General features: G+C 34.8%; 1 protein-coding gene across 2 annotated transcripts; it reads right to left on the bottom strand.

The window, feature by feature from the left end:
• Positions 1 to 3,148: 3,148 nt before the first annotated feature.
• Positions 3,149 to 26,713, bottom strand: CWC15 (CWC15 spliceosome associated protein homolog). 2 transcript variants are annotated; one of them, XM_074304484.1, is made up of 7 exons: positions 26,567 to 26,713; positions 24,096 to 24,234; positions 22,590 to 22,702; positions 19,148 to 19,236; positions 17,701 to 17,814; positions 5,011 to 5,129; positions 3,149 to 3,614 (listed from the first exon to the last, which is right to left on the bottom strand). In XM_074304484.1, exons 2-7 carry the CDS (start codon positions 24,224 to 24,226, stop codon positions 3,485 to 3,487), a joined length of 696 nt encoding a protein of 231 aa, XP_074160585.1. In that variant the 5' UTR covers positions 24,227 to 24,234; positions 26,567 to 26,713; the 3' UTR covers positions 3,149 to 3,484. The 2 variants fall into 2 exon arrangements, with proteins under 2 accessions (XP_074160585.1, XP_074160584.1); XM_074304483.1 differs by lacking the exon at positions 26,567 to 26,713 and adding an exon at positions 25,455 to 26,095.
• Positions 26,714 to 26,806: the final 93 nt, after the last annotated feature.

The raw sequence follows: 26,806 nt of genomic DNA, 5'->3' as shown, positions 1-26,806 counted from the left end.
GTTTGGGATTTCTTCTTTCCCTAGCGTACAGCTGTGAGGGGGTCTTGATTTAGTCCCTATGCAGGAAACCTTCTGGTGGTCATTCCAGGCCACGCTCACCCTCACTCTCAATAGGCTTGTTTCCCTAGACTGACCTGAGTTTGAAAAATGACTTATTAGATATATAAGTCACAATAAAATTGTGAGTTTTTTTTTTTTTCTTGGACTTCACCAGTCAAAACACAAGCTGGTACATTTTCTAGCTCTTTGTAGAGTAGTTCTGGGGAAGAGCTCAGTTGCTACTTTGATATTTTAGCTAGCCCAGTGAAGAATTTTGAGAAAAATTTTACCTGTATATGAGGAAGGCATATCTTGGCAGCAGAGTGAAGGATGGTTTGAAGAGGGGGCGAAATTAAAAATTGGAATGCTATTTTAATGATCCAATTAAACAGTCACATGAGTCTATACTTTCTATATTCCTACTTCAATTACTCTAGTACAGTCCTAAAGAAATTGAAGTAGGAATATAGAAGGTATAGACTGAATTGAAAAGATTAGCTTAGATATTGATAAAATTAGTTAAATATCTGAATATGAAAGGTTAAGGAGAGACAAGAGTCATATAGAAATTTTGAATGTAATTGATTAGATTAATGATGGCCCCAATATAGTAAAATCAGTATGAAAAGCCTTTTGGAAGTATGAATGAGACATTCCTGTGAGGAGTTGGAGATGGGAGTCTGCAGCTTGGGAGAAAGGTTAGAATTGGAAATAGATTAGGAAGTCACCCTGGTAGAGCTGAGAGTTGAAATTGTGGGAATGAATAAGAAACAAGAAATTTTAGAAAGAGAAGGCAAGAACAGAAGTTTGCAGAATGTGCACATTAAGGGATTGAGCAAGAAGAAGATAAAGAACTATTAAAGAAGTGTTAGAGAAAAACAGGAAGAGAACCAGGAGAGTACATATCTCTGAAGTGAAGAGAACATGGGGTAAGAGGAAGTGGAAAAAATGATGAGCAGCTAGGTGGCGCAGTGGATAGAGCACCAGCCCTGAAATCAGGAGGACCTGAGGCAATTGGGGTTAAATGACTTCTCAGGGTCACCCAGCTAGGAAGTGTTGAAGTGTCTGAGACCAGATTAGAACTCATATTGACACTTATAGAGCTGTTCTCTTATCCACAGCCAATATGTTCCAGTAAATAAATCTCAACTCCAAATGATGAAGAAATAGGTTTGGGATTTGGATTTGATATACTTTTTAAAAAAATTTCAAGGTTAAAGAAGGTCTAGCACAACACAATGTTCTTTGCCTTTAGATTACCAATGAAAAGGTAAAAAGTACAATGGAGGAAGAAAAAAAGAAAAAAACTAGTAGAATATGTAAAAATTTAATTCATTCTTTAGCAACCTTAAGTGCACACAATGAAAAAAGATGGAAAAACCCTTTAAAATGAATGATAGAAATGACAGCAATTTTACATGTCAAATCCTGAACTCATCCTTCAGCAAAACATTACCTTCCTTGCCTTTTTTTCTTTCTTTCTTTTTTTTTTTTTTGAGAGGTAAATATATTTACCTCATTCCTACGAAGATACCACTAGGTGTTATATTTCTCATATCTCATTGGAGAACATAAACATGGAAGCATTTCAAATTTAAGACTCCAATTTCCATTATATGGTACAGCCCTTCTCTATGTATGGTGATTAAAGTGACTAAGCTATTCTATCACCTTTCCCCCTACATTTTTTTCTCCAATAAATGAAAAACCGTATCTGATAACCCAAATCTGAAAGGTCAAATTACTTCACATAAAAACAAAATCATCTGATGACTTGAAATTACTAACAATACCCTTTATAAAACAGAAAGAATACATACAGGTGCCAAGTGACAAAGCCCAGCTTAGTCACTGACTCACTAAATGAGCTCAGAGAAGTCACAACTTCTTTTTGCTAGAGCTTCCAATTAGAAATGGAATTATTAAACACACCTATCTCAAGGGGAGAATACAACAAAAAGTCTTAGAAAATAGGACTATTTAAAGAAATAACAATTACATAGATTCCTATTGTTTTAAAGGGAATGCTTGAGTATTCATGACTTTAGCATCAATTACCTTTACTCATTAATAGAGAAATTACATCAGTGACCCAAAATTTTGAAGAGTTATTTCCACATAACTTTTGGATGTGCAAAAAGTCCTCCTACCAATTGCATTTGTCAGTACCTTCTCTATAATGAGCATTAAGATAGCCACCTAGAGAGCACAGAGAGGCTAAGTGACAGTTAGGAAGCCAATATGTGCCAGAAGACTTGAATAGGTCTTCTTGGTTCTAAAGTCATATTTTCATTCACTATGCCACAATTCCTCTCAGCCAATATTTAAAGACAACTTTTTATTACAGCTCAGCTATAATCTTCCCCCTTCCTGTCGCAATATACTTGACACTAACTTTAAGAAAATGAACACTTTCCCTGTTTACAACTATTTTATTTTCGGTGTTGTTCAATAATGGTAAACTTTAACTGGGCTCTGAGAGCTAGTACATCTCTACTGGAAAGACAAACATGGAAGCTGGGTATCTTGGAGGAAAACTAATGCCTGCTGCCTAATAAAATGTATTATGCTCATTTCCAGAAATTTTTATCTCAAGCCAAGGGCAAAGAATACATTTCCTGAAGAAGAGAGAGCAATCAATATATTACTTGCCAGACTTATACTCTCAGAGACCTTTCAAGTTTACGAAGAAGAAAATAAGACAAAAATGAACTCCCTTAATATTATTTCATTCTTCTTTACAAGGTAATAGAGTGTCATGGAGAAAAAAAACAAGTCAGTGACTGGTATAGGCTACACACCTATTCCACATCCAATCTATCTTAAATAAAACTTCATTAGTTTATAAATCAATGTTATTTTTTAGTGAATGCATGTATAAATTTTCTTCTCAAAAATCCTACTTTGGACTGATATAATAAAAGACAACGGATCAGTGTCACAAAGTGAGAAGAAAACAACCAAGTCTTACTAATACCTAAACAAATACTAGCCTTAATATATAATATACCACCAATCTTTTAAAATACAAGATGAAGTTTTTTCATTATTTGCATAAATTCAAACTAAACAGTGGGGACAAAAGATAATTTCTTGAGACACAGGGGTATTTAGACAATTAAAATCTTTATTGAAAACCAGATTTTTCCATACAACATTTTTACAAGAAAAAATAGAACCGGAAACGTTCACAGAACACAAACTGGTTTATTAAATGATAAATCAAAAATGTAGGAAGAGGGGTTAAAACCAATTCCTAGATCTAGGATGCCATTATCAAATAAAATATTACTGACCAAACAAAAAAGGCATTTTAGAATTTTAAATGCAGGAAATCTATAAGCCATTAAGAGTATGAAAGGTAAATCCTGACCAAATTAAAGCCAGAATGACCCTTAAAGTTTGAATGAGCCTCCTTTGTAATATTTAAGCACATAAAACTGTACTACTTGATATATTTCTCCATGAACTTTTTGTGAAACTCTGATCGAAGGGTATCATTTACAAATCTTTTGTCTTTTTTCAGCTCATCTACTCCTTTGGCGCAGTTCTTAAAGACAACATCATCATCCCACCTAAAGGTGTTAGAAAAACGAAAGAGTTGTTAATAGAATTTTAAATAGTCCAGTTTGGAATGAGCAGAAAGTAAAATTTAAGCAATTCTTATGTTTTTGATAGTATTCTCCTTAGCACATGCTATATTGTTGATGTTAATTCTTTTGTCTAAAACCATTTCTTCTTTGTATAACGGGAAATCTTCCTTAGAATCAATATTACGTCATTACATTTACCTGAAAAATTACCAGAAAGCCTTTTACATAAATTTCAGTTTTTAACCACAGTAAAAAAAACCAAGATGAACACCAACACTTTCATTATAGTTCCTCTATGAGAAATGCTCTATATATTTCTGTATACAGTATACAATGATTAAAGAATTACTAAGTATTTGGATTAATAGCTTTATAGTGGCCTTTTTTTTTTTTTTTTTTTTTTTTTTGCTATTGAATTTAGAAAAGCTATTCTTAATTGAATATCTAAAATAAAGATATTCAATCTAGGGTCAGTCAGACTTAAGCATTTATTAAGCACCTACCATGTACCAAGCCCTGAATCATGTGCTGGGGAAGTAGTTTTTAAAATGTTTTGATAAATGATGTTGTTCAGTTATGATCGACTCTTTGCAAAGATTGGAGTAGTTTGTTATTTCCTTCTCCAGTTCTGTTTACAGAGGCAAACAGGATTAAGCAATTTGTACTAGTTGATAAAGCTGGTCTCCAAAGTAAAACAGCCTCAAATGTTAAAACCCTACTTTACTCATTCAACAATAACTATAAAAGAAATAGTACTTAGTGAAGACAGTCTACACATTAATCATAGGAAGAGCAAAAACTGATGTTCTACAGAAATAAAATAATTATAACTGAGCCAATACTTGGTAAACAAATTCTAATTGCAGTGCAGGCTAGTTTCTTTTGCCTGAGTCTCTAAAATATTACTGCCCATAAGAATGTGCCCTCCAGGCAGGACGATACACTATCTTATATAAAATAAACTATAAGAGTTCTGTAGAAAGAGTAAAGCAAAATGTAAATTGCTAACATGCATATCAGTAAGAAGCAATTAAGATACCTCTCAAAGGAAATTTATACATCCTAAGTCTTTACACAACAAACAATAAATAAAAGGTTCACTTCAGTCTACCAGAAAGGAGAGAGAAGCAAAATAAGGAGGAATGTATATTATAGAAGCACTTCTAGTGGAACTAATTCTGATCTAGAAAGAACTATGTCTAAATGACCACCCTGAAGTTGAATGTGAGGAGTCTTGCAAAAAGTAGAAGTGTTTATATTATAGATAGAATATAAGCAAATTAAGTGATTTTAAAACATCATTCTGACTTTTATTCAGGCAGAATGAGAAATAAAGCTGCTACCCTCATCCCAGAGAGTAAAGGAAGCAGGCTCCTACCTTCTCTTTACTTTGAAGTTGGCCTGAGGCTGAGAGGGACCAGTGAGATTTAGGAGAGGGTTTCCACTAAGGATATTTTCCATCCGAATTCTCTCTTCTTCAGCCTTTTGTTCTTGTTCCTGATAATTACAAAGAGATGCACACATGTATCAATGTAATTCTTGGTAAGCTGTTCTTACTTAAGTCACACACAAAAAGGTTATATGATTTAAACTGTAAAACTTTTACATATGGGGGTACAGAAAAATTATATTGACTTTGAGAAAGGAAAGCTAAGAATTGGAAGGGATCACAAAAGATCATCCAGTCTAATGCATATCTTAACAGGAATAATTTTTATCTACCATCTCTGAGGGTAGTCATCCATTCTGCTTGAATGAATACCTTCTGTCTGGGGTAGAGTGGAGTAATGGATAAAGAGCTGGTAGCCTCAGTGATCAGAACTTGGGGTTCACATGCTGGCTGTGTGACTTATAGGGGAATCATTTAACCACTCACTGCTCTAGGCAACTGAGAAGTTATATATAGAAAGTTATTTCCCTGCAATAGAATTTTTCTCTATATTAATGAAATCACAGGGCCAGACCAAACAAACGATAAAAATCTCTTAGGAAAGATTTCTTTTTATAAAGCAGATATTTGCCTCTATCTGCTCCTAGCTCAGCTGTCTAAGACCCAGTAAAACAAGTCTTCTCAGTCTTCCACATGGTAGCCATCAGGTTCCCTTTTCCATTCTCATTGGACAGGGTATTCAGTCCTCCCACCATCTTGGTCACCCTACTCTGGATACAGTTCAGCTTGTTGACATTTTTCCTTCTGATGTGACACCTAGAACCAATCACAATACTCCAAATATGACCAAAGGAATAAAATAAAGCCTCTTCCTGGAACCAATTTTGTTCCTGGGGCAAAAGGAAGTAACTATTAGAAAAGGATGACTAGATTAGCTGCTTAGTTTCATTTATGACATTTCCTGTAGATTAAAACAAATCAATACAGATAGTGAATCTTGGGGCCTTCCCATGTCTCCTTAGGGAATTGGGAGGCAGGATTAGAAAGAAAGGGAATGAATATGTATAGAGAAGCAAGTTTCATGGGAAAATTAACCTCCTAAAGCTCAATGGAAATTATCCTCCCTCTGGATAATTCCCCCCACCAGAAGGCAGCAGTCCTGGATTCCAGTCTTATTAGTTCAATCATTAAACTAGCTTTGTGACCTTAAGAGCAAATTATTTAAATTAATCTACAAAGAAGAGATGGACTATATGGCTTCTTTCTCTCCCACTTAAGCATTTTTAAAAATATTTCTATGATTATTTGATCAAAAGAACATAGAATTTTAATGCTAGAAAAAGATCTTAGCTACAATGATCACAGGATCTAAATTTTCTCATTAAGAGGGATTGATATGTGTATCTCCTATAAAAGACTATATATACTGGTTAGCAATTGTTGGGCACATATTTCAGTAGGAAAAACACCTCAGATAATATTTCAGAAACTGTAGAATGCTTTCATATGATCCCAAACTGCCTACTGCCACAAAAACTTTTCTCTTTGATATCATTATTTTTTCAGTGATATTATAAGCTGGGAAACAGAATACTATGTTATCGGTAATCAAGAAAGGAAAAGAAAAATAGAAAGCTACACGGTGGGCAAAACTTATCACTAACACAAACATGTAAGCATAAATGATAGCAAAGAAAGTACTGAGAACATATTAGATCATTAGTAAGAATGAGAGTAAGAATAATAACTAAACTGAGTGCTATATTAGGGCAGGTCAGATGTTGAAAAGAGACATTACTGGATGGTTCTCCTATAAAAAAATTTATGGAAAGAAATGAAACAGATTTATGCAGAATAAGAAAGTATGGGTGACCTTTGACCTTAATCACTGAAAGGAGACTCAGACTGATGAAATCATGTATCTAAATGTTAAAAAGGTGAATTTCATTTCTAGACTGGGAGGTTCTCTGAATTGAAGATTGTGTCTTATTTCATCTTTTCCAGTACACAATTATTGTTCTGTTCGTATGGACTGCCTCCTCTACCCAGGAAATGTACTTCCTCTTCCTCCCTTTTAACCCCCAGAGCTCTTAGTTTCTTTTAAAGCACAACTCAACCACTATCTTCTACATTTGGTCTTTCCTGATTCCTTACCTGCTACAGTCCCTACTCTCACTCCTCAGATTTCCTCCTACCGATTTTATACATATATCAATGAAATCTTAATTCTAGTTTCTTTCTTTATCTGTACTCCCAGAGAATGAAAATTTGTTGAAGGCAGCTATTGTTTCTTTTTTTTTGTCTTTGTATTTTATGATCTAACCCCCTACCAAGCACAAAGCAAGTACCTAATAAATGCTTGTTGATTGACTGATTTGCTGGAACTGAAAGTTTCCTTCAAGGAGAAGGCCCAGGCCTCAGGTTCCAAATCTCCTCCTTCTCTGCCTTCTATCCTGCTGTCCCTCAGCTCTGATGCAGCTTTTCAAAAGGAAACAATAGGCAGCTAGATGGCCCAATGGATACAGCACTAGCCCTGAAGTCAGGAGGATCTGAGTATGAAGACATTAAAGCTACTGAAAACCATTCCAGAAAAATGAGTATGGGAATCTAGTATAGAGATGTCAAAGCAGAGATATGTGGAAAACAGTCAAATGGGCTGCAGCCTAGGAATAAAAGAAGGGAAACAGTGGGAGATAAGGCTAGACCCATAGAATGGGAGAAAAATAATAGAAACCCATGCCATAAGGCCAAAGAGGTTGGTCTATTTCAGCAAGAAAAGAGGAGCCAATGAATTTTTTTTTATCAGTATGTGTAATATGATCAAAGTTATGCTTTAGAAGGATTAATCTGTCAGCACTGTATGAGATGGAAGTGAAGGAAAGAATTGTGACAGGGAAAGCACTTTGGGAAAATTTTATTATCAGTCAGACAAGGAAGAAATGAGAAGGGGTAAAAATGATATGAAATATTTTAGAGGTACTTTAAGAAGGGTCATATGATTGAATAGGAGCAAGAGATGAGTTAAAAGTAAGAGTGGTTTTGAGCCTAGATAAAAGAGATGTTGAATATCAGAAGAAGGTTTTTACAATATGGCCTAAAAAAATTACTTTAGGGAATGTCATTATATCTGGAATAAAAATGAGATCACTGGTTTTGAAAGCTAAATTGTGTTACTACCCAAACTTATCCTTTGCAAGATTAGCCTACAGTTACCTGATACTCATTTACTAGAAATTTTCCTAGTAAAAGCTTCAAATTCATTAACAAATTTCATGCTTCAGTTATGCTCTCCATAAGAAAAAGCTGCTTCATTATGTAGATTAATCCTAGTAGAAAGGTATCAGAATATGAACATATGTACACAGTCTAAGAGGAAAACAAATGAGGAAATAAAAATGAAACACATAGAATACAAAATAGTACAAAAGGGAAAAGTATGATTTTCACTTATGATTTCTAAGTATATGATTTGCATGAAGTCATTAAATGATAGACATGGAATAGGAACCCAGGCCTCAGGTTCCAAATCTCCTCCTTCTCTGCCTTCTATCCTGCGGTTCCCTCAGCTCTGATGCAGCTTTTCAAAAGGAAACAATAGGCAGCTAGATGGCCCAATGGATACAGCACTAGCCCTGAAGTCAGGAGGATCTGAGTATGAAGACATTAAAGCTACTTCCTAGCTGTGTGTGGCTCTGGGCAAATTACTTAAATCCCCATTCCCTCTCAAAAAACCAAAAACATAAAACAGGAAAAAAAAAAACAACTACTTGCAGATACTGATTTCATCATTCTCTCATAATTTTTAGAAAAAATGAAGAGGTAGACAGTTGTAGATGGAGAACTCTAAGGAGATCTGTTTGGCCAAGATTAGTTTTTAAATAAGGAGCACACTGGTGAAGAGTATGAAGAATTGTAATTCTAGGACCTCTATAACTCACAAGTTGAGTAAATTCTTTTTCAACAGTCAAGAAAAGTAATTCAATTACTTTTACATCAATGATGATGAAGAAATGCCAGTTGACATAATTTCTTAATTTTAGGAAAGAAAATTTTGTTTCAGAAAGAAGAATGCACCTGCCACTATCACTAAAAACTCATAGTTCCAAATTATTTCAATAATTTGAAACCAGCAACAATATTTTAGTTTATTTCATTTCTTCAATGAAATTACTTTCCCCCTTAGGTTCCTGAAGTTGTAAAATGACTGCAAAGTTTTATAGCAACTTCTGGTACAATCTACAAGATCTAAAACCATTATAGAAAGCTGACAGTTTTAAGCAAAGTAATGATGTATCTGAATATTGTTGATTAGCAAAGCTCTGTGGAAATAATGAATAATTTTAAAGACTTATAATTATGTCAACCATCAACTGAGAAAGACCTCTTGACAAATTCTTTGAAATGAGCTGGGTCATTATACTCCAAAGCAGAACACAAGATCTTATTAGCATTATATATGAAAGTGTAACAATGTAAAGAACATAAATCTAATATGATATATCTTAGAACATGCAAAATAATCTAACCATTTTTGATCCACCAAAGTAAATCAAAGTAAAAATTTCCTATCAATGTTAACTCATATGAGAATTTCTTAAATAATGTATCTGTCCTTGCTGGGTTTTTTTATGCTATTAGTAGCCCCATACTTCAGTCAATTTTTGTGTTTCCCTACATATCCTGATTACAAAAACTCTTGACAACTTAAAAACAAAATATAACAATTTTTCTGATTTGTAAACATGAGCAATTTCCAAGGGCAGATACCATAGGCAGACTTTCCCAATCAACACTCTCAAACTTTTTTTTTTTCCTCCCTTGGCACATGAGAGAAAAGATTTGCTAATAAAGCTTCTTTAAAATACCAATTTTTAAAGTATAGTCCAGGAACTGCTAGTAGTAACTAAGAATCTATGAGACAAATTTGTAGACTATTCTTTTAACATTATTAATTTCTGTAATACAAAAATAGGTATATTTAGTTTCTGATGTGACTTAGTAACTCACTTAAGAAGAACAAAAAACTGACAAATTTGCTGTTCGCCCAAAGAAGTATATTTGTCTCATTAATTTCAAGGACAAAATTTTTAATGACAAGTATAAATGGAGAGATGATGGGTAAGTTAAAAGGTCTTTTACCTTGTCAAAATCATCTGAAAGCTGCTACTTATTTAATACATTTAATACATCAAGCTTGACAATGGCTTTCGTCACAATAAGTCTATGAGGAAGGCAGTCTAAGTCTTCAATCTCTCACTTTACACATGAGAGTGGTGAGATTATGAGAAATACTTGTCCATAGTAACAGAGAACAAGAATAGCAGGATTCAAATCCACTCTCTGCACAGCTTTTTTTCCTTGGCCACAATGACTCTAAAGGATCAATTAGGAGGATGAGAAAATAGGTAAGAGCTCCTAAACCACATTTTATCTAAACCAGAAAAGTATACATAAGAAAGATATCAGAACTAAGGGATATATAGCTGGGTTGGGAAGTGGAATGTGGAGCATGCATTATGTCCAAGTACAGGAAGAGGGAAAGTATTCTGTTTTTAAGATTCAATGACCTTAATGAAAATAATAAGCACAGTCAGCAAATTACTATTATAGAAATGTACTTTTTGGATAAGTTACCTGTTAGTAAAAAAAATGTTTCTGAGCATGTGTAATGGACCAGAACTCTGTACTTGAAACAAGGATTCTTACAACAAAGTGTTAACTTGGAGGAATTGATAATACAATAGTTATCTAGTTTAACATGGTGATTAATAGTTCTCTAGTTCAGTATGATTGAACTAATCTTACAACAAATAATAGTTCTCAAATGATATAATGATTGGCTTATATCAATATGATGAATGGATTTAATTGTAATAAAAGTATTTAAGAGGTCAGAGTTAGACCTAGAAGGGAATTGAAAGGGGCTCTGAGACAGAGCCAGAGAAGATAGAGGACTAGGAAGGCTGGAGGCAAAAGCTCTTGGACTCAGACATTCATTCCATCTCACACCATCATGGTGGCGCTCCTCCACTTCTCCATTGAAACCAAGACTCTGGAGAACCTCCAGAAAGCTAGCTGAGCCCCAGGTGAAGGAGACAGACTTTGAAGGAGACACTAAAGATTTTTGACTTTTATCTCTAGCTATTCTCACGGTGATTATTCTGCTGAAACGAAGGCTAGTCCAGAGACCTCCAGAAAACTAACCAGAACACTACATATGCACTCCAATGTGTGTACTTATTCATAAATTATAAAATCTACTACTGTACTAACATATAATATATAGGTTACAAGGTAAGGCAAGTGGGATTGAACTTCAGGCTATTCATGTAAGGCGAGTCCAACAAGAACTGGTAAATGTATTTACCTAGAATTAGTAAATTCTAGATGTCAGGTTGGTTACTGCGGGGACAGGGTACACTCAAGATTAGGTGGGGACAGTTCTGGCTGGAGTAGCAGTAGGAACAGTGTCTCCTAGGAGACAGACCTGTATTTCATTCTAACTATAGCCACTCATTTGTTTTTGGCTTTGACTAACCTTCCTTCATCTCCTATCTTCCATTTGCAACACTAGTGATGCTGACAGAAATTTGTAAATTACTTTTAGATTCTCTGAGAGTAAATGCACTGGAACCTCATCAAAATACCTGTGTACTAAATTTTGTAAGTTTAGTTCATTGTAATACCAAAATCATTCTTAAGCTCTCCTCTGGATTAAAAGATGATATCTTAATGAATCTCCAGATTAAGTCTCAATCCTACCGTATTTAGTCATCAACATTCTTGTTTTAGCCTAACTCCCAAGAACCAAGTTCATATTACAGTAAATGGACAGGAATTACTGGATCATTACATTTCATGAAGTGATATCAAAGGCAAAAAAGCTTAGATTAAGTTCAAGACTTTTACCCAAAACGTCAGAAAACATGGATCCCTTATTTTTCCCCTCAAAACAGGAGCACTCTTCTGGATAGGCACTATCTTCAAATGTGGTAGCTTAAGAACCCAAAAGTCAATCCCCAAGTCACTGAACTATTTTATTTTTTAATGGACCAGAAAACAATGAACATGGAGCCTTGTCTTTTTTTTTTTTAAACATTGAAGTCATTTGCATATAAATTTAATCCAACATTTACACATCCATTATTATGAATTTTTCTCTAAATGACAGTAAAAGATTAAAGGGTTTACAGATATTTCCTGAAGTGTTGTGTTGTTTTATGATACAAATACATTTTGTAGATCTGAGTAGTGCAAATGTTTCAAGTCCTCCTTTCCATTTGTACAAAAACAAGTAAATACTATATTTAAATAATTCCACTTAACACAAGTAAAAGAAAATTAGTTGTAAGCAAGCATTTCCTGTAAGAAGTTGGGGAAAATATGAGGAATCTATGACACAGAAAAAGGAGGAATAGTCAAGAGAAACAAAAGAGCTTCTACAGACTATCCATGACAGGATGATCACTAGTCTGAAATGATAAAAAGAACCTAAATTCTTCTACTTTCTTTTTCCTTTCAGATACCTTTATTCCTTCTTATTTTAGTGCTGAACTACCCTCCCAATTTTTTCCTTTTCCCCATAATCTGACTCAACTTAGTAGAATGGGACCACCCAAGACTTGGTGATTTTTTTTGTATCTACTATTTTACTAGAATGCAGTGCAAATCCATTTGACTTAAAAAATATTGCTTCAAACCCCCAAACCTGGTAACAATCTCAGAGCTTTGTTATGCATGTTATGCATTTGTAAACACACTATAGGCACTGTGGTTAGGAATTATAAGTTACACAGCTCTATCTTGTTCTTACAATATACACTGCATGTTCTATTGGAAAAATAAATTATGGTGTAGTAAAGATAATGATCATAAAAGTATAAGTAGTATGTATATGACATATAGGGTAAATGGGTATCCTAACTAATGTTAAGTAAAGGTTGGGTTTTGAAGCAATAGCTGCTCGTCCCAGTTATAACTGGATTTTTTTTTTTTTTTTTTTGGCTATTTAAGTCATATCCTACTCTCTCTGACTCCATTTGGGGTTTTCTTAGCAGAGATAGTAATGGACCAGTTTGTTATTTTTTCTCCAGCTCATTTTACAGATGAGGAAACTAAAGTAAACAAGGTTAAGTCACTTGCCCAGAGTCACACAGCTATTACATGTCTAAGGCCAGATTTGAACTCAGGAAGGTGAGTCTTTCTGATTCCAATCCCAGGGTTCCATCCACTGCACCACCTGGCTGCCCCTGGAAGATCTGGTTATTCAAAGCTTTGGCTGAGACCTGCCTACTGGGCAAGGGGAGTCATTTCAATTGAGCTTAGAAATTCAGGCTAGCTAGGGAGAAGTTTCAAATGATTGAACACGAGAGTTGCAAAGGTCCTTAGGCTCATTTGGTCTAATTCCTTCTTTTTCAGACAGAGGATATTAAGGTTAAGACAAATTAAATAACTTGCCCATGGCAACATGGCTAGTGGAAGAAACACAACTGTATATGTCCAAGATACAAATTCAGGAATAACTAGCAAAACTATCAGATAGCTCAGCCAAACACCCCCAAAAAGGGGAGCAGTTTTTTCTTTGCAAATGTAGCTCTTTTAAGATTTCATGAGGTGTACCAGCCCCTTTAGTCAGGAGAACCTGAGTTCAAATCTGGTCTCATCTCAGACACTTAACACTTCCTAGCTGTGTGACCCTAGGCACTTAATGTCAATTGCCTCAGGAAAAAAATAAAATTTTATAAGGTGATGTGGCATAAAGCAAAGCTTTTTAAACTATGGTTTGCAACCTCACACAGGGTCTTGTAATTGAATGTGGGGGTTACAAAATTATGATTATCAGTAAATGTTTGATTTGTATACCTATTTTATATATCCACAAACCTGGCATCTTGTAAAAATTTCTTGGGTAAAGAGGAGTAATAAGTAAGAAAAAATTTTTAAAAGCTCTGGTATAGAGCAGTGATGAATACTAGAGTTATGAGTGAAAAGTCATTGAAATATGCATATAGATTATTTATCCCCTATAAATTTCAGATTATTTGTAAAACATGGTGGTTGGTTGAGGTGTTCTCTCATTTTTTAACTGCAAAACTCATGACCCTATTATCTTTTAGTCTATAACTAAAATCATCTTAGTAGAAAAAAATAATCCTCTTCTACTTTCCCACCTCCTTCACTTTCCCCCACTTTTTCTCCTTCCTTGACAGCTTTCCTTCAAACTTTTATTTAAAATAAAAAATTTTAAAGCACTTCAGTGGATGGAAATGGACAAAAAGATTTCTAAGGTTCTTTCTGGCTCTAAAATTTCATAATTCTATGATTCAGTCTAAGAAGAAAAATTGTTTAGTAGTAGACAATCAGATGGGAAGCTTCAACTGCCCTCTGCTGGTTGTATGGATACATGAGAAAATTCAGATTTATCACTTTAAAAAAATTAAACATTTCTAACATAGTCCTTTATTCAAGTTTAGTAGCTTAACATAAATGTAGTACTACATTGCATGCTATTACTTTTAAGATTTTATAAGAATATCAAGTCAAGAAGCTATATTCAGCTCTCAGAGCATAATTTTAAAGAATATTAACCTAAATATACATGATAAAAATGAGAGTGGCCAAAATCATTTCCCTAAGGATTTAAGTATGTCACTCATCAACAAAAAACCTTCAATTGTTGACACTTAAACATAAAATCCTCAGTAGTTTTTAAGACCCTGTAAGACAAGACTATCTTCTGCCTTCATTAACTTGGAGATTTCACCCATGCCCCACAGCCTAAAACACTCTTCCCCCTGCATTCCTGCTTCTCAGAATTACTTTTTTTAAAAAGGTAATTTCATTTCATCTCAAAAGTCAATTAATCTTTAAAACCTTGATGTTAATTCTCTATTCTATCTGTTAGTGTCATCTGAAATGCTGATGATAACAATAATACAAAAGGAAGAAATTAAAGGTGTAAAGATAGGTAAAGAGGAGATTTGTTGATATGATGATAGGAATCATCAGATATTACACTTAGGGAAAATTAACAGGTTAAACAAAATCTCAGGATACAAAATAAATACTTTTTAAAAATCAAATATATTGCCATATAATTAACAAAAAACACTCTGCAAGAGAATCTTTCAGAAAAGAATATCCTATTCCAAATAACCACAAAGTACATAAAGTATGTGAGGATCAGATATCACCTACCAAAGCACACAAAAGACTTGTACAGATTCAATTACATAATACTCCTTAAAGAAAAAAAAAAAAAAAAAAAAAAAAAAAAAAAAAAAAAAAACAGTTTAAATAGCTAAAAGAATATTCAGTGCTCATATCTGGATCATGACAATATAACAAAGATTACAGTATTACCAAAGTTATTTTGTACTTTTTTCAAAGAGTTTCAAGAACTTGATGAAATGATGGCAAAGTTTATTTGGAACATCAAGAGCAAAAATGAAGGGAAGAGAGGAAAAGAGCATTTCCATACTTGAAGATATATTTTGGAACAACAGTCATCAAAAACATTTGGTATTGGTTGAGAAGTGGAGAGGCAGAACAATGGAGTAGACCAGACAAGGAAAAAATCAAGAGCAAAGGAGCTTAATAGCCCAATATTCAATAAAATACAGGATTTCAGAAGGAACTCTTTGAAGAAGACTGCTGGGAAAACTGGAGAACAGCTTGACAGAAACTAGGTTTAGATCAACACATTATATCATTTTTACACACATTCTAAATAATATATGACTTTAAGTTTGAGGATCATATTATAAGGGAAATGAGGAAGAAGCATATCATAAACCTCTCACAACTACTGATAAGAGATATTATTAATCAAATAAGGGATAGAGACAACTTAAAAAGACAAAATAGATAACTGAAACTGAAAATCTTGTGCACAGACAAATCAATCTATCTTGGATTAAGAAGAGAATCAGTCAAGTACAGAAAATCTTTATATCAAATTTCTCTGATAAGGATTTGGTAATCAAGATAATAAATAAATGTATAAGTAAAACCAAAAGAAATTTTCTTATAATCAAGATAAAAGAGGTCTCAAATGAAATAATGCAAACTGTTGTTAATCACAAGAATCTTCCAAATCAGTGGTGTGGAAATCAAATGAAATGAGGGCCACTAAGTATACATAAAAATAGCTGTAAGCTGGATAGTGATTCAAAAAAAAAAAAAAAAAAAAAAAAAAAAAAAAGGAATATTATCTGTCTTTTTGTGTTTTTATTTTGTTTGTTCAGTATCATACAATTACATCTTAATCTAGATTGGATGCATTCAGGAATGTTCTGGGCTGTGTATTTGACACTTCTGCCCCAAATCACAAAAAGAGAAATGAAAATCAAGCCTAAGGTTCTCCCTAACTCTACAAATTTGCAAAGTTGACAGAATAATAATCAATTCTGGAGGGGTTGTGGAAAAATAGACACACTGGTGTGCTCCTGGGGGAGCTATGAATCTGAATCACAATTCTGAAAAGCCATCTGGAACTATGCAAATAAAGTCTAAAATATTCATAGCCTAATCTGGAGATTCCATTACTGGGATTATACCCCAAGGAGGCAATTGATAAGAAAAAAGTCCTCATATACACCAAAATATTTTGAGGAGCATTTTTTGTACTAGAAAAGATTAGGAAAAAAGTGGATGGTAAACTAATACAAATAATGTAACAGGAATATTACTGTGTTATTAAGAAATTATAAATAAATATGATGAATACAGAGAAGCATAGGACTGACATGAACTGGTGCAGACTAAAGTAAATGGAGCCAAGAAAACAATAAACACAGTAGCTATAACAATGTAAATGGAAAGAATTATGCACAAAATCAAAAATAGAGTATTGCAAAATTACACAGAACAAATATAGTTCAAAAGAAGAGATGTGAGAAAATATTCCTAACACATCTTTGCAGAAGTGGGAGGTCCACCTTTGTTGCACATTGTATATGCTTTCAGACTTTTGCATGGTAGCAGTCAAATATATTGACTTTTTTCTTTTTTGGTCTTCAAAAATAAAAATCACTTTTTGTTATATGAAATACCTCTCCACAAGGACACAGAGAATGAGTGAAATGGGGAAAATTATAGTGACAGACATGAAAAACAAAAGACAAGAATATATACTTATTAAAAAAAAGAAAATCCAGGGAAGAGCAAATCAGATAATATATTCACTTTTCCAGTTTGTTATGAAATGACTCTTAGGATGAAGAGGAATAGATATATTAGGAAATGAAGATGATGTTTTAAAAAATATAAACAAATTAATTTTAAAAGATTAAAAAAATTTCATTATTAAATTGTCTTGTATTTACTTGTTTACAAGTTGTACCTCATTACAGAATGCAAATTCCTTGCAAAGAGGGACTATGTTTGACTTTGTATTCCAAATGCAAAACAAAAATCTCTTAGAGAGTAAACACTTTAATAAATGCATGAATTGTTTAATAATGTAAACATTAGACTAGGAAGAACTTTTATTTAACACTACTTCAGGGACTTTAGGAAGTGAAACTATTCAGAGTTACTGTTCAACAGCTATTCTAATCCATAATCATTGCAGAGAATAGAATTCCTAAAAAATATAAAGATATGGTATTGCTTAAATCAATTTTTTTGATTCTTTGTAGCAAAAAGAAGGGGAAAAAACCCTGAAGAAATCTGTACCTTCCGAGCTTGTTCTTCAGCTCTTTCTTTTTTTATTTTTTCTAGTTCTGCCAGTAGAGCTGCAGTGTCATCATCATCACTTTCTTCCTCAAAATCCTCATCTTCATCATCTTCCTAAAAAAAAATAATAATATAATTTAAGAAAATAAAAATGAAAAATTGAAAAAGGCTTCGCTTTCCCCTCCCTCTGCATATAACTCATCTGCTATTCATCACATCAATGAGAACGGTCTTAAATATATTAGACAGTGAAGACACACAGACTCAATATCTGAGTAATAAGACATCCTCAGACTTACTGAGGAGATTCTCAAAATATTAATGATTATAATGACAACAAGCCTAACAGAAAAAAAACAAACCAACAAACAAAATAGTAATACCCTATATGGCAAAAAGTGTCAAAGAACTGAAAACATTCTTAAGTCCACTACTACAATTGTTTATACAATTAAGGTTAAAAAAAAAAAAAAAAAAAGGCAAAACCCATAGCAAAATGATAATGAATAAGCCCAACAGCCAAAATAATTTTAAGTAGCTCAGATAGCTCTAAGCTAGGAATTATGTAGGCCAAGTATAAACAAAAGCCAAAAAAAGGGCTGCTGAATTCTCAGAAGCAAAGCAAGAGTTTACAATTTCAATCGTTTTAAACACTTGAGTAAAATTGTTCCATGTTTTCAATCTTTTTAAACACTTGAGTAAAACTGTTTCATGTGCTTTTTAAACACTGTTGGTATCTCAATCTTAGTTAACTTAAGTGAATTGTTGAAATATGCTCTCTATCCCAGACTGTCCATGACAGGCCACCCAAAAGACTTTTTTATCATATCCTGTGGACAACTTTTTAAAATATAAGGCAAACTAAATATTTTATATAATCTAAAAGCAAATTTTTAAAAAATCCAAAATCCTTAGGCCTAGTTTCCCAGAAGACTATTAGGTACTTCTATAATCAGAATTCAAGATACTAGACAACAATATTCCACAGATCCCACATTTAACTTGATGAGTTTGAAAGAGTGAGGTTTCAGTGTAGCATGCTAGATGGAGCCTTCCTTTTTGTTTCATCAGGACTCATAACTGCCAACTTTCAAATTTTATTTATGTGTAGATTAACTTGAAAAAAGGTTATCTGAAACTGACTTTTTCTCCTATGCCTCTTAGGAAGGAAAGTTATCATAAAAAAAAAAATACATAAATTATAACCTTTAAAGATTCTTTTAGTCCCAAGACTCAATGGATTGTTTTCATTACAAAATGCCCTAAAACATCTGGTAATGATTTAAAACTACATGCCTGAAAAGCAAGAAATCAATCAATCAATCAATCAATCAATAAATAAATAAATAAAAATTCTCTCTGGTAAATGAATAGAAATAAGTATTCCTACATAATTTAGGACTAAAAACACTTCTGAACACCAAAGGAAGTCAAAGAGAATACACACATCTGTTAGGGGATCATCTGCATCAAGGTTGGCTGCAGGAATCTGATCTAACCGAGGTTTCTTAGACACAGAAGATGAAGTTGTGTGCTCTGGGGGAAGAAAATCACAAAAATTACTGAAACAAAAATGGAAAGAACAAGCTCATTCTGTTCTAATTGAAAGTTAAAACAAGTTAGTCAATTTGATGATTTTCAGAGTTCCTGTGCTCAGGATACAAGCTGTCGACACAAGCCATTCTTTCTACAAATATGCATTAAGTCCTGATTATTTTAAATTAATAACACTACATAATGGAGACAAAGTAAGACACTTGCCTATCAAGGGTTCAAAGTTTAGGAAAGATGCTAAAATATAAATATGTAAGTACAAAATATTGTCAAAATTATATGAAGACAGAGATCTACAACCTTATTCTTTGGAATGGAGAGGAGGGAAGGAGATTGGAAGGCAGGAAGTCAGAAATATAACTAGATATTTTTAGGCTCAAAAAGGCCTCTATTATGGTAAATAATTTTGGCAACAAATATTACCTTTTCACTTTATCTTGTGCTTTTAGTGCCTTTGTTGCCAGAGGCACTAAAAGCACAAGATAAAGTGAAAAGATAATATCCATATTACTTCTGAAGAATTTCCAACATTCAACAGTTACAGATAGTAACCCATGGATCCTAACAGGCTCCCAATACCTCATTGACTGCTAAAATGATGATTGCAAGGAATTTTCAGATTTCATTAGGATCAAAGACTTAGGGCTAGGAGGTACCTGTAGAGGTCACTATTCCAAAGTTTCTTTACTAAAATAAATTTATCCTTACAATGATGAGAAAAAGTGGGGTTTACTTTCTCTTCACCTACGACATTTTGTAGATAAATGACAACTAGTCAAATTAATAAAAATGAAATTTAACTTCTAAAGCTTCAGAAAATTGGTAGTGTTAATGAACTATGACAATTCTTAACTCCTTATAAGACAATTTAACTGCTAAATCTAATAGTTTTTTTCAGTCCTCCTTGTCTCTGCAGTTTTTGACCTTTAACCGCTGGTTTTTAAAATGTTACATTTTTTGCATTCTCAGTTGTTTCTCTCTCAACTGTTTTAGGGAAGATCAACATTTGATATAGATATATGGACCCATACAATATATACTACCATATAAGTTTTTTTCTTTAGAAGTGGCTAGTATTTTTCTTTGTAAATTCTTCACCATTGATCTTAATGGTCATATTACTCAAGAGTAGCTCGGTTATTCAGTTACTCTTTGAACCACATTGCTATTATTGTATATCAGGGCTTCTTAAACTAATTTCACTCGCAACTCCTTTCTGCCCAAGAAATCTTTACAAAGAAATTTGTTTAGGGTATGTAAATATGTAAAATAGGTATATAAATCAATGATAACAAAACATTAATAAATTAATTTTGTAACATCCACATTCAGGTACATGATTCCCATATGGGGCCACAACCCACAATTTAAGAAGCTTTGCTGTATAAAACATCCTCTTGGTTTTACTTATTTCACTTTGCATTATTTTACGCAGCTTTCCATGTTATTCTAAAACCAGCCAGCTCTTCATTTCCTACAGCATAACAGTATTTCATCACAATCAAATATTCAGCTATTCCTCAACTGATGAGGCATCCCCTCAATTTCCAATTCTTTGTCACCACAAAGAGAGTTGCTAAAAAGATTTCTGTACATGTAGGTCCTTTACCCTTTTTAATACTCTCTTTGGGACACAGACCTAATGATTTTGTCGGAGCAAAGGATATGCAGAATTTTATAGCCCTCTAAACATAATCTCAAATTGCTCTTCCAATTGGATGGATTAGCTCACCATTCCACCAACAGAGTATTAGTACCTTGATTTTCCACATCCCCTCCAGCATTTGTCATTTTCCTATTCTATCATTTTTAGCCAATCTGATATGTGTGAAATAGTACCTCAGAGTTGTCTTATTTTGCATTTTGACTAATAGCTTTTTCACAGTCCTTATCCTAGCTCTTCATGTTTTGATACTTAAATCACTCCTTTCTGGATATGTGGTGTTAGAAACTTTCTCCACTTATTTGCTGATTCACTTTCTCATCTCCTTTGCTAGTTTACTTTTCACCTCCTATTCTTTAAACATGGATATCCTACAAAGTTTATTTTGAGCCCTGTTTTCTCTTTATACTCTCATTCAATCTTATCTGTTCCCATAGATTCAATAATCATTTTGAGATACATGATTCTCAAATCTATATGCCTCAACTTAATTTTGCTCCCAAACTTGAATCCCACATTACCAACTGCCTGATGGAGATAGATCTCTCCTTGTAATGTTCAAAACTAAAGCTTAACATGTTCAAAACTGAACTCATTCCCCTCTAACCCCAACCTAACCCCTCCCCCTAAAACTTTCCCTTTCAATTTCACCTCCAAAAATACTTCTACAATTCAATCTTTCTTCTCCATGTACAATCACCAGTCTAAGTCATACCAATATTTCCTCTTCTCCAAACTATTTTTCAAAGCCCCCAAAATTATTTCTCTGCTTCTAGTGTCTCTCCAATCTCTCCTCAGCAATACTGCCTAAGGTACATATCTGAACCTGTCATCACTATGTTCAAAAACCTTTACTGGCTTCCTACTGCCTTAGCTGGCATTTACAGATCTCCAAAATCTGGCTCCACCCTACTTTTCTAGTGTTATTTCACATTATTCCCATTCACGTGAACTAGTCAGTAAGCCAATACATTTATTAAGCATTCTTTTGTGCCAAGCATTATGCTTATATCTATACAAAAAGAAGCAACAATTCCTAACCTTACAATCCAATGGCAAATTAGCTCATTTGATCCTTATTAACAACTCTGGGAAGTAGGCACTATCATATCCTCATTTTAGTGATATGTGCAAGGTTAGACAACTAAGTATGAGGCCACATTTGAACACAGGTCTTCCCGACTTCAGTCTCAATATTATTCATGGTGCCTCCTAACTGCTGCTATTCACACACAGCATTCTATCCCTTGCTTCTGAATTTGCTCAGCTCAATCACCCATGCATAGGATGCTCTCTCTCTCTCACTACCATCTTTCAAATCCTTTAAGACTAAGCTCAGGTGCCACTTCAATAAAGAAGCCTTGCCAGACCTGACTACTCATTAGTGTTTTCTTTGCTTCTTTAAATTACCTCTAATTTATTCTAAAACAGACTGCAATACCCAGAAGAATAGATATTCTTTACATTCTTCTTGTTGTTTCTTATCCTAATTACTTAGTACAGCTCATTACATATAATAGGATCTGATTCTTTTTTTTCTGCCAAGTTATCTAACATGTTTTAGGCCAAAGTTGGTGAAATAATCTGAATAAAAATGCTTCATGCTACATGATATTTTTAAACAGATAAATATCTTATAATAGTTCATAAGTACCCAAAATAATTCAGGTACCTCTAGTTGGACGATCTCTGTTTTTTTCTCTTGCAGCAACTCTCTCTCTCTCTTCTAGTTCTCGCCTGAAATCACGGTTGCGAACCTCTTCTGGAGCATCCTGAGTGGTTTGTCTAACACAAAAACAAAAAATAAATAGGAAGACTTAAAAAAATTTGACTTGTTTACAAATCAACCAGTGAAATAGTTTTGAATCTAAGACAATTTGAGAAGAATGTCTCATTTGACTAATGCATGGATAGCAGACTTGCCTCTGAGGAAAATAAATCAAAGGTATAGACTCAAAGATATAGTCTCAAATGAGCAGAATTAGAAAAACTTACACAATAAGCATAATATCCTAAAGAAAAATACTATGAAAAACTTAAGAAATGTGATGAATGCAATGACCAATCACTGTCACTGCTAGGGAGAAAGAGGGATGAATGTAAACTGCCCACAACCTAAGGGCAGGGGAGAAAAGAGATACTGATTTCTAGACATGGCCAATGTGTCGATTTGTTTTGCTTTCTGATATTTATTAGTTATAAAGTAAAGATTTTTTGTTGTTGTTTTTTTTTTTTTTTTAGTTCGAGAGGGAAGAGAGGTGAAAAAAAGGTCACTGAAGCATTTTTTTAAAAACACATATAAGAGAATAAGAAGTTAAAAAAGAGACAAACAAGACAGATTAAAAGTGAATATGATGAATTTATTCTATTCTAAGCTTTACATAACAGACTGGTTTTGTTTAAAAGCTTTTCTATGCATATGAAAATGTTCAATTCGTAGACTGATTGGAAGAAAGAAAAAAAAAAAAAAAGCAGACTATACCTGCTAATATTTTTACAGCAAGCTATTTTCATTAGAAATAAACAAAAAAATTTGGAACTGTGGTCATCTACTCCAGAACCCAATATATTAAGTGAGGAAGCAGCATTAGATAAGGATGTCAAGAAGAGTAGATCAACCTGACCAAATATAAGTAAGCAACAAAGTTAGACAAAATAATTTCAAAGTCACACAAGGAGTGATGATATAATAGTTCAAGATCTCAAAGAGGAAAGATTTTTTTTTAAATAGGAAAGATTATAGGCAATATTACTTCCCCCATGAAGACATTAACAGTCTCTATTATACTTAATTTTTCATGTCTATAAAATCTTTTTGAGAATGGTCTATGCATTGAACTTATTTTTAACAAAATACGAAATGGTCTAAGTACTACAGATAGGGAATATTTGTAAACTTTTCTACAGCAGATCTTATCTTCACAGCAACACACCTAATAGATGACGAGTAAATTGTGTAGCCCAGACCATTCCCTATCATTCCATTCTAGACAGTCCACACTAGAAAAATCATTATGAACTAAAGAATGTTTTGTTTTTATTATATTGCTAATTCTCTGATAATTGGCATATATAGCAATACTTTATTAACCTGGAGTTCATTACATAACCATACAAAATTTCTTCTGCCTTATAAGGAATAAAACCTAAGACAAGAAAAATTTAGAGTCGTTATTACCTGTATTTTATCTTTGTGTGAGAAGGTAGATCTCTGCTTGAATATTGTTTTGAAAGCTGACTCAAATCACCTTCCCCTTTCCCTCTTCCACCTCTTGCAGGTTCAAATGTTGGCCTTGCCGCTGTTGTCATCTTCAATACTTCATAGACACAGTTATATTCAGTTATATTTACATACTCAAGAAAAATCTTAGTTTTAAAAGTAGAATTAAGATCAGCTATGTGAAGGTCTCAAAATGTATTTAACTGAATTAATAATTATTCCCTTTTTAAAAATAGCTCTTTCTCTTTTCATATCTTTATCAACAGACCAAATAAACATTACAACAGCACAACCCCTTTCTCTCCCCTCTCCAAAAACAAAAGCCTTGATCCACCACAGCAAACTAAAATACAGGAAAGATGAAGAAACATCACCTCTTGGACCACTGGCTCGTCCTCACCAAATCTTGGCAAGTAGGATTTAGGGATGGAAAGGACTAGAAGGATCATTCAGGCTACTCTTCTCAAGAAGAGACAAGAAAAGAGACGCCTAGAGAGCGTAAGGAATTTTTCAATCCCACAACAGGCTGGCCAGCATCATAACCCTCACCAAGAAACCGTGAGTGATTAAAAAACAAGATCCACCCACAAAACTACCTTAGAAACCTCGAAACAGCAAAGGAAAACTGAAAGAAACAAAGTTACACAAATTAAATCTATACTCTAAATCTGGCCTAAAATCTTTGCTCTAAAAGCTGGCATTTTAGGTCAATAAAGCAAAATTCTTATCTTTAAGAGTGTCATCCCTCAATTCAATTTTCTGGGGTAAAAATTCTCTTAATCTACTCTTTGTCGCTGTCCTGACGTTATTACTGAAAGTGAGCTTCGATGTTAGTTATGGAGGGGGGGGGGGGGCAAGTCGGAATGGAATTATCTCCCACCAACTCTCCAGGAGCTGAAGCTGTATATTCCTCCCTCCCAGTCAGAAGCAGGCTATTTTATATAACCTTATGAGAACACAGAGGCGCTGGGTTGGTCCTCAAGGAGCTTACACTCTTAACGGGGAAGGACGACGAATAACTCGGACAAAGGATCGTGACTCGGCAACATACTACCAGAAACAATGGGAGGAAGGGCCCCAGGGGTGAGGGAGCCCCGGAGCCAGGTAAAGGAGCCTTTAACCGCGAAGGCACCGGCACCAACAAGCCCCCTCCCGAGCGGGGGCCTTTCCTTCAGACCTGGCCTCAGGTCCCTGGTACCGTAGAGGCCGGCTTCTTCCTTCAGTTTCCCTGATACTCCCCAACTCCCACCCTCACTCTCCCTAGGGAAGTCTCTTCTTCCACGCGAGCCACGGAGAGAGGGCTCCAGCTGCACTTACTTCAGGCGAGTAAGCGTCCCACAGCCCTCAGATGTTACGCCTGCACCATTACTCCGCCTTCTTCCCACAACTCTCCGCGCCAAGACCCGAAGAGCATAGAGTTTGGTACAACTCGACTCTCTTTTACCGGAAAAAAAAACAAGGGGGCGGAGAGGCGCTTAACGGAAGGCGTCATATGACTCAAGCCAACAGCCAATCGCCGGTGATAAAGACCTCCAATGGGGCGGGAGTAGAAGCGGAAGTTGAGGAGACATCCGGAAGAGGGAAGCTTGAGTCGGCCCCTTCCGGTTAACCGTAGGTCAGCTCTGGAATATTCATTTATTCAGTATTTCCTAGGTTTTTTTCGCCCTCTCCTTAAAGGCCCCTACCCTTCGACCTTGCCCCAGTTCTCGCCCTTGTACTGCCAGAAGCTTGTGTACGGCGTCGCCCTCGTGTGGCCGCTAGAGGCCGACTGTGATTCCCTTAGTCGGCGGGCAAGGAAGATCTGGTCCACCCGCCTAGGCCGCCTCCTTTCTCCCCGTGGAAACGGAAGAGTGCGGTGTTGACAAACAAAAAAGCCCCACGGAACCAGAACTGAGAGCTGCCAAGCCCTTTAGGGAAGTAAAAAGAGGTGGGCGGGTCTTGTGGCCCTGTCCCGTTTGTCAGTGGCTGACAACTTAGATGTCCCATTGGTATCCAGGCAACGGCAAGAAAACTGAAAGCGTCCTGCCCCACACCTCCAAAAGTGCCTTAGATTTACTCCCTGTGGGGAATTCAAAATCCGAGGACACTGACGAGAGTTAGGCTGGAGGAGGGGGGTTTCAAAAGGGTTGTGAAGGTCCTCGAAGAAGTCTACCTACGTACTCGGACGAAAACATACATGGGGGGAGGGGGGTTAAATTTTTTTTTAATCCCACTTGTCTATTGTGTAAAATACACGAATTTAACGTATGTGTGTGTGAGGTTAACATAAAGTGTTCCAGAGCAATGACTTAATAAAAATTGAGATGATGCCTTGAAAGTCAAAATCCTAGCACTTCCGTTAACTGTTAACATAGCGAGCCTCTCAGTGCTCCAGCAACCCTTAAGAGTTACAAACGAATCACTAAATTGCAAACGAATCGTTGATTTACCTTAGGGGAGAAACTGACCACAACCTGGAGATGATGCTTCCTTATAGGTGAATGAAACAATCAGGTTAGAAAGAGTCTGGCGTGGAAGAGTTCAGAGACAAGAAAGAACTGGGCTCGACTCCTGCCCCCACACATTAGTTTTTGTGCCTCTAGAGGATTCCTTAGAATTTGTGTGCTAAGCAAAGGACCCGACCCAGGGGTTCTCAAACTGCGGCTGCGGAGGACGTTTATGCAGCCACC

Source organism: Sminthopsis crassicaudata, chromosome 3 (assembly GCF_048593235.1).
Source record: "Sminthopsis crassicaudata isolate SCR6 chromosome 3, ASM4859323v1, whole genome shotgun sequence".
Taxonomy (NCBI): Eukaryota; Metazoa; Chordata; class Mammalia; order Dasyuromorphia; family Dasyuridae; genus Sminthopsis; species Sminthopsis crassicaudata.
This window is presented reverse-complemented; position numbering and strand designations above follow the sequence as displayed.

Coding starts and splice junctions, on each gene's coding strand:
- CWC15 (XM_074304484.1), bottom strand. CDS start 24,226: ATGACAACAGCGGCAAGGCCAACATTTGAACCTGCAAGAGGTGGAAGA. Junction 22,703..24,095: donor CACACAAAGATAAAATACAG/GTAATAACGACT, acceptor TTTTTGTGTTAG/ACAAACCACTCAGGATGCTC. Junction 3,615..5,010: donor AACTTCAAAGTAAAGAGAAG/GTAGGAGCCTGC, acceptor TAACACCTTTAG/GTGGGATGATGATGTTGTCT.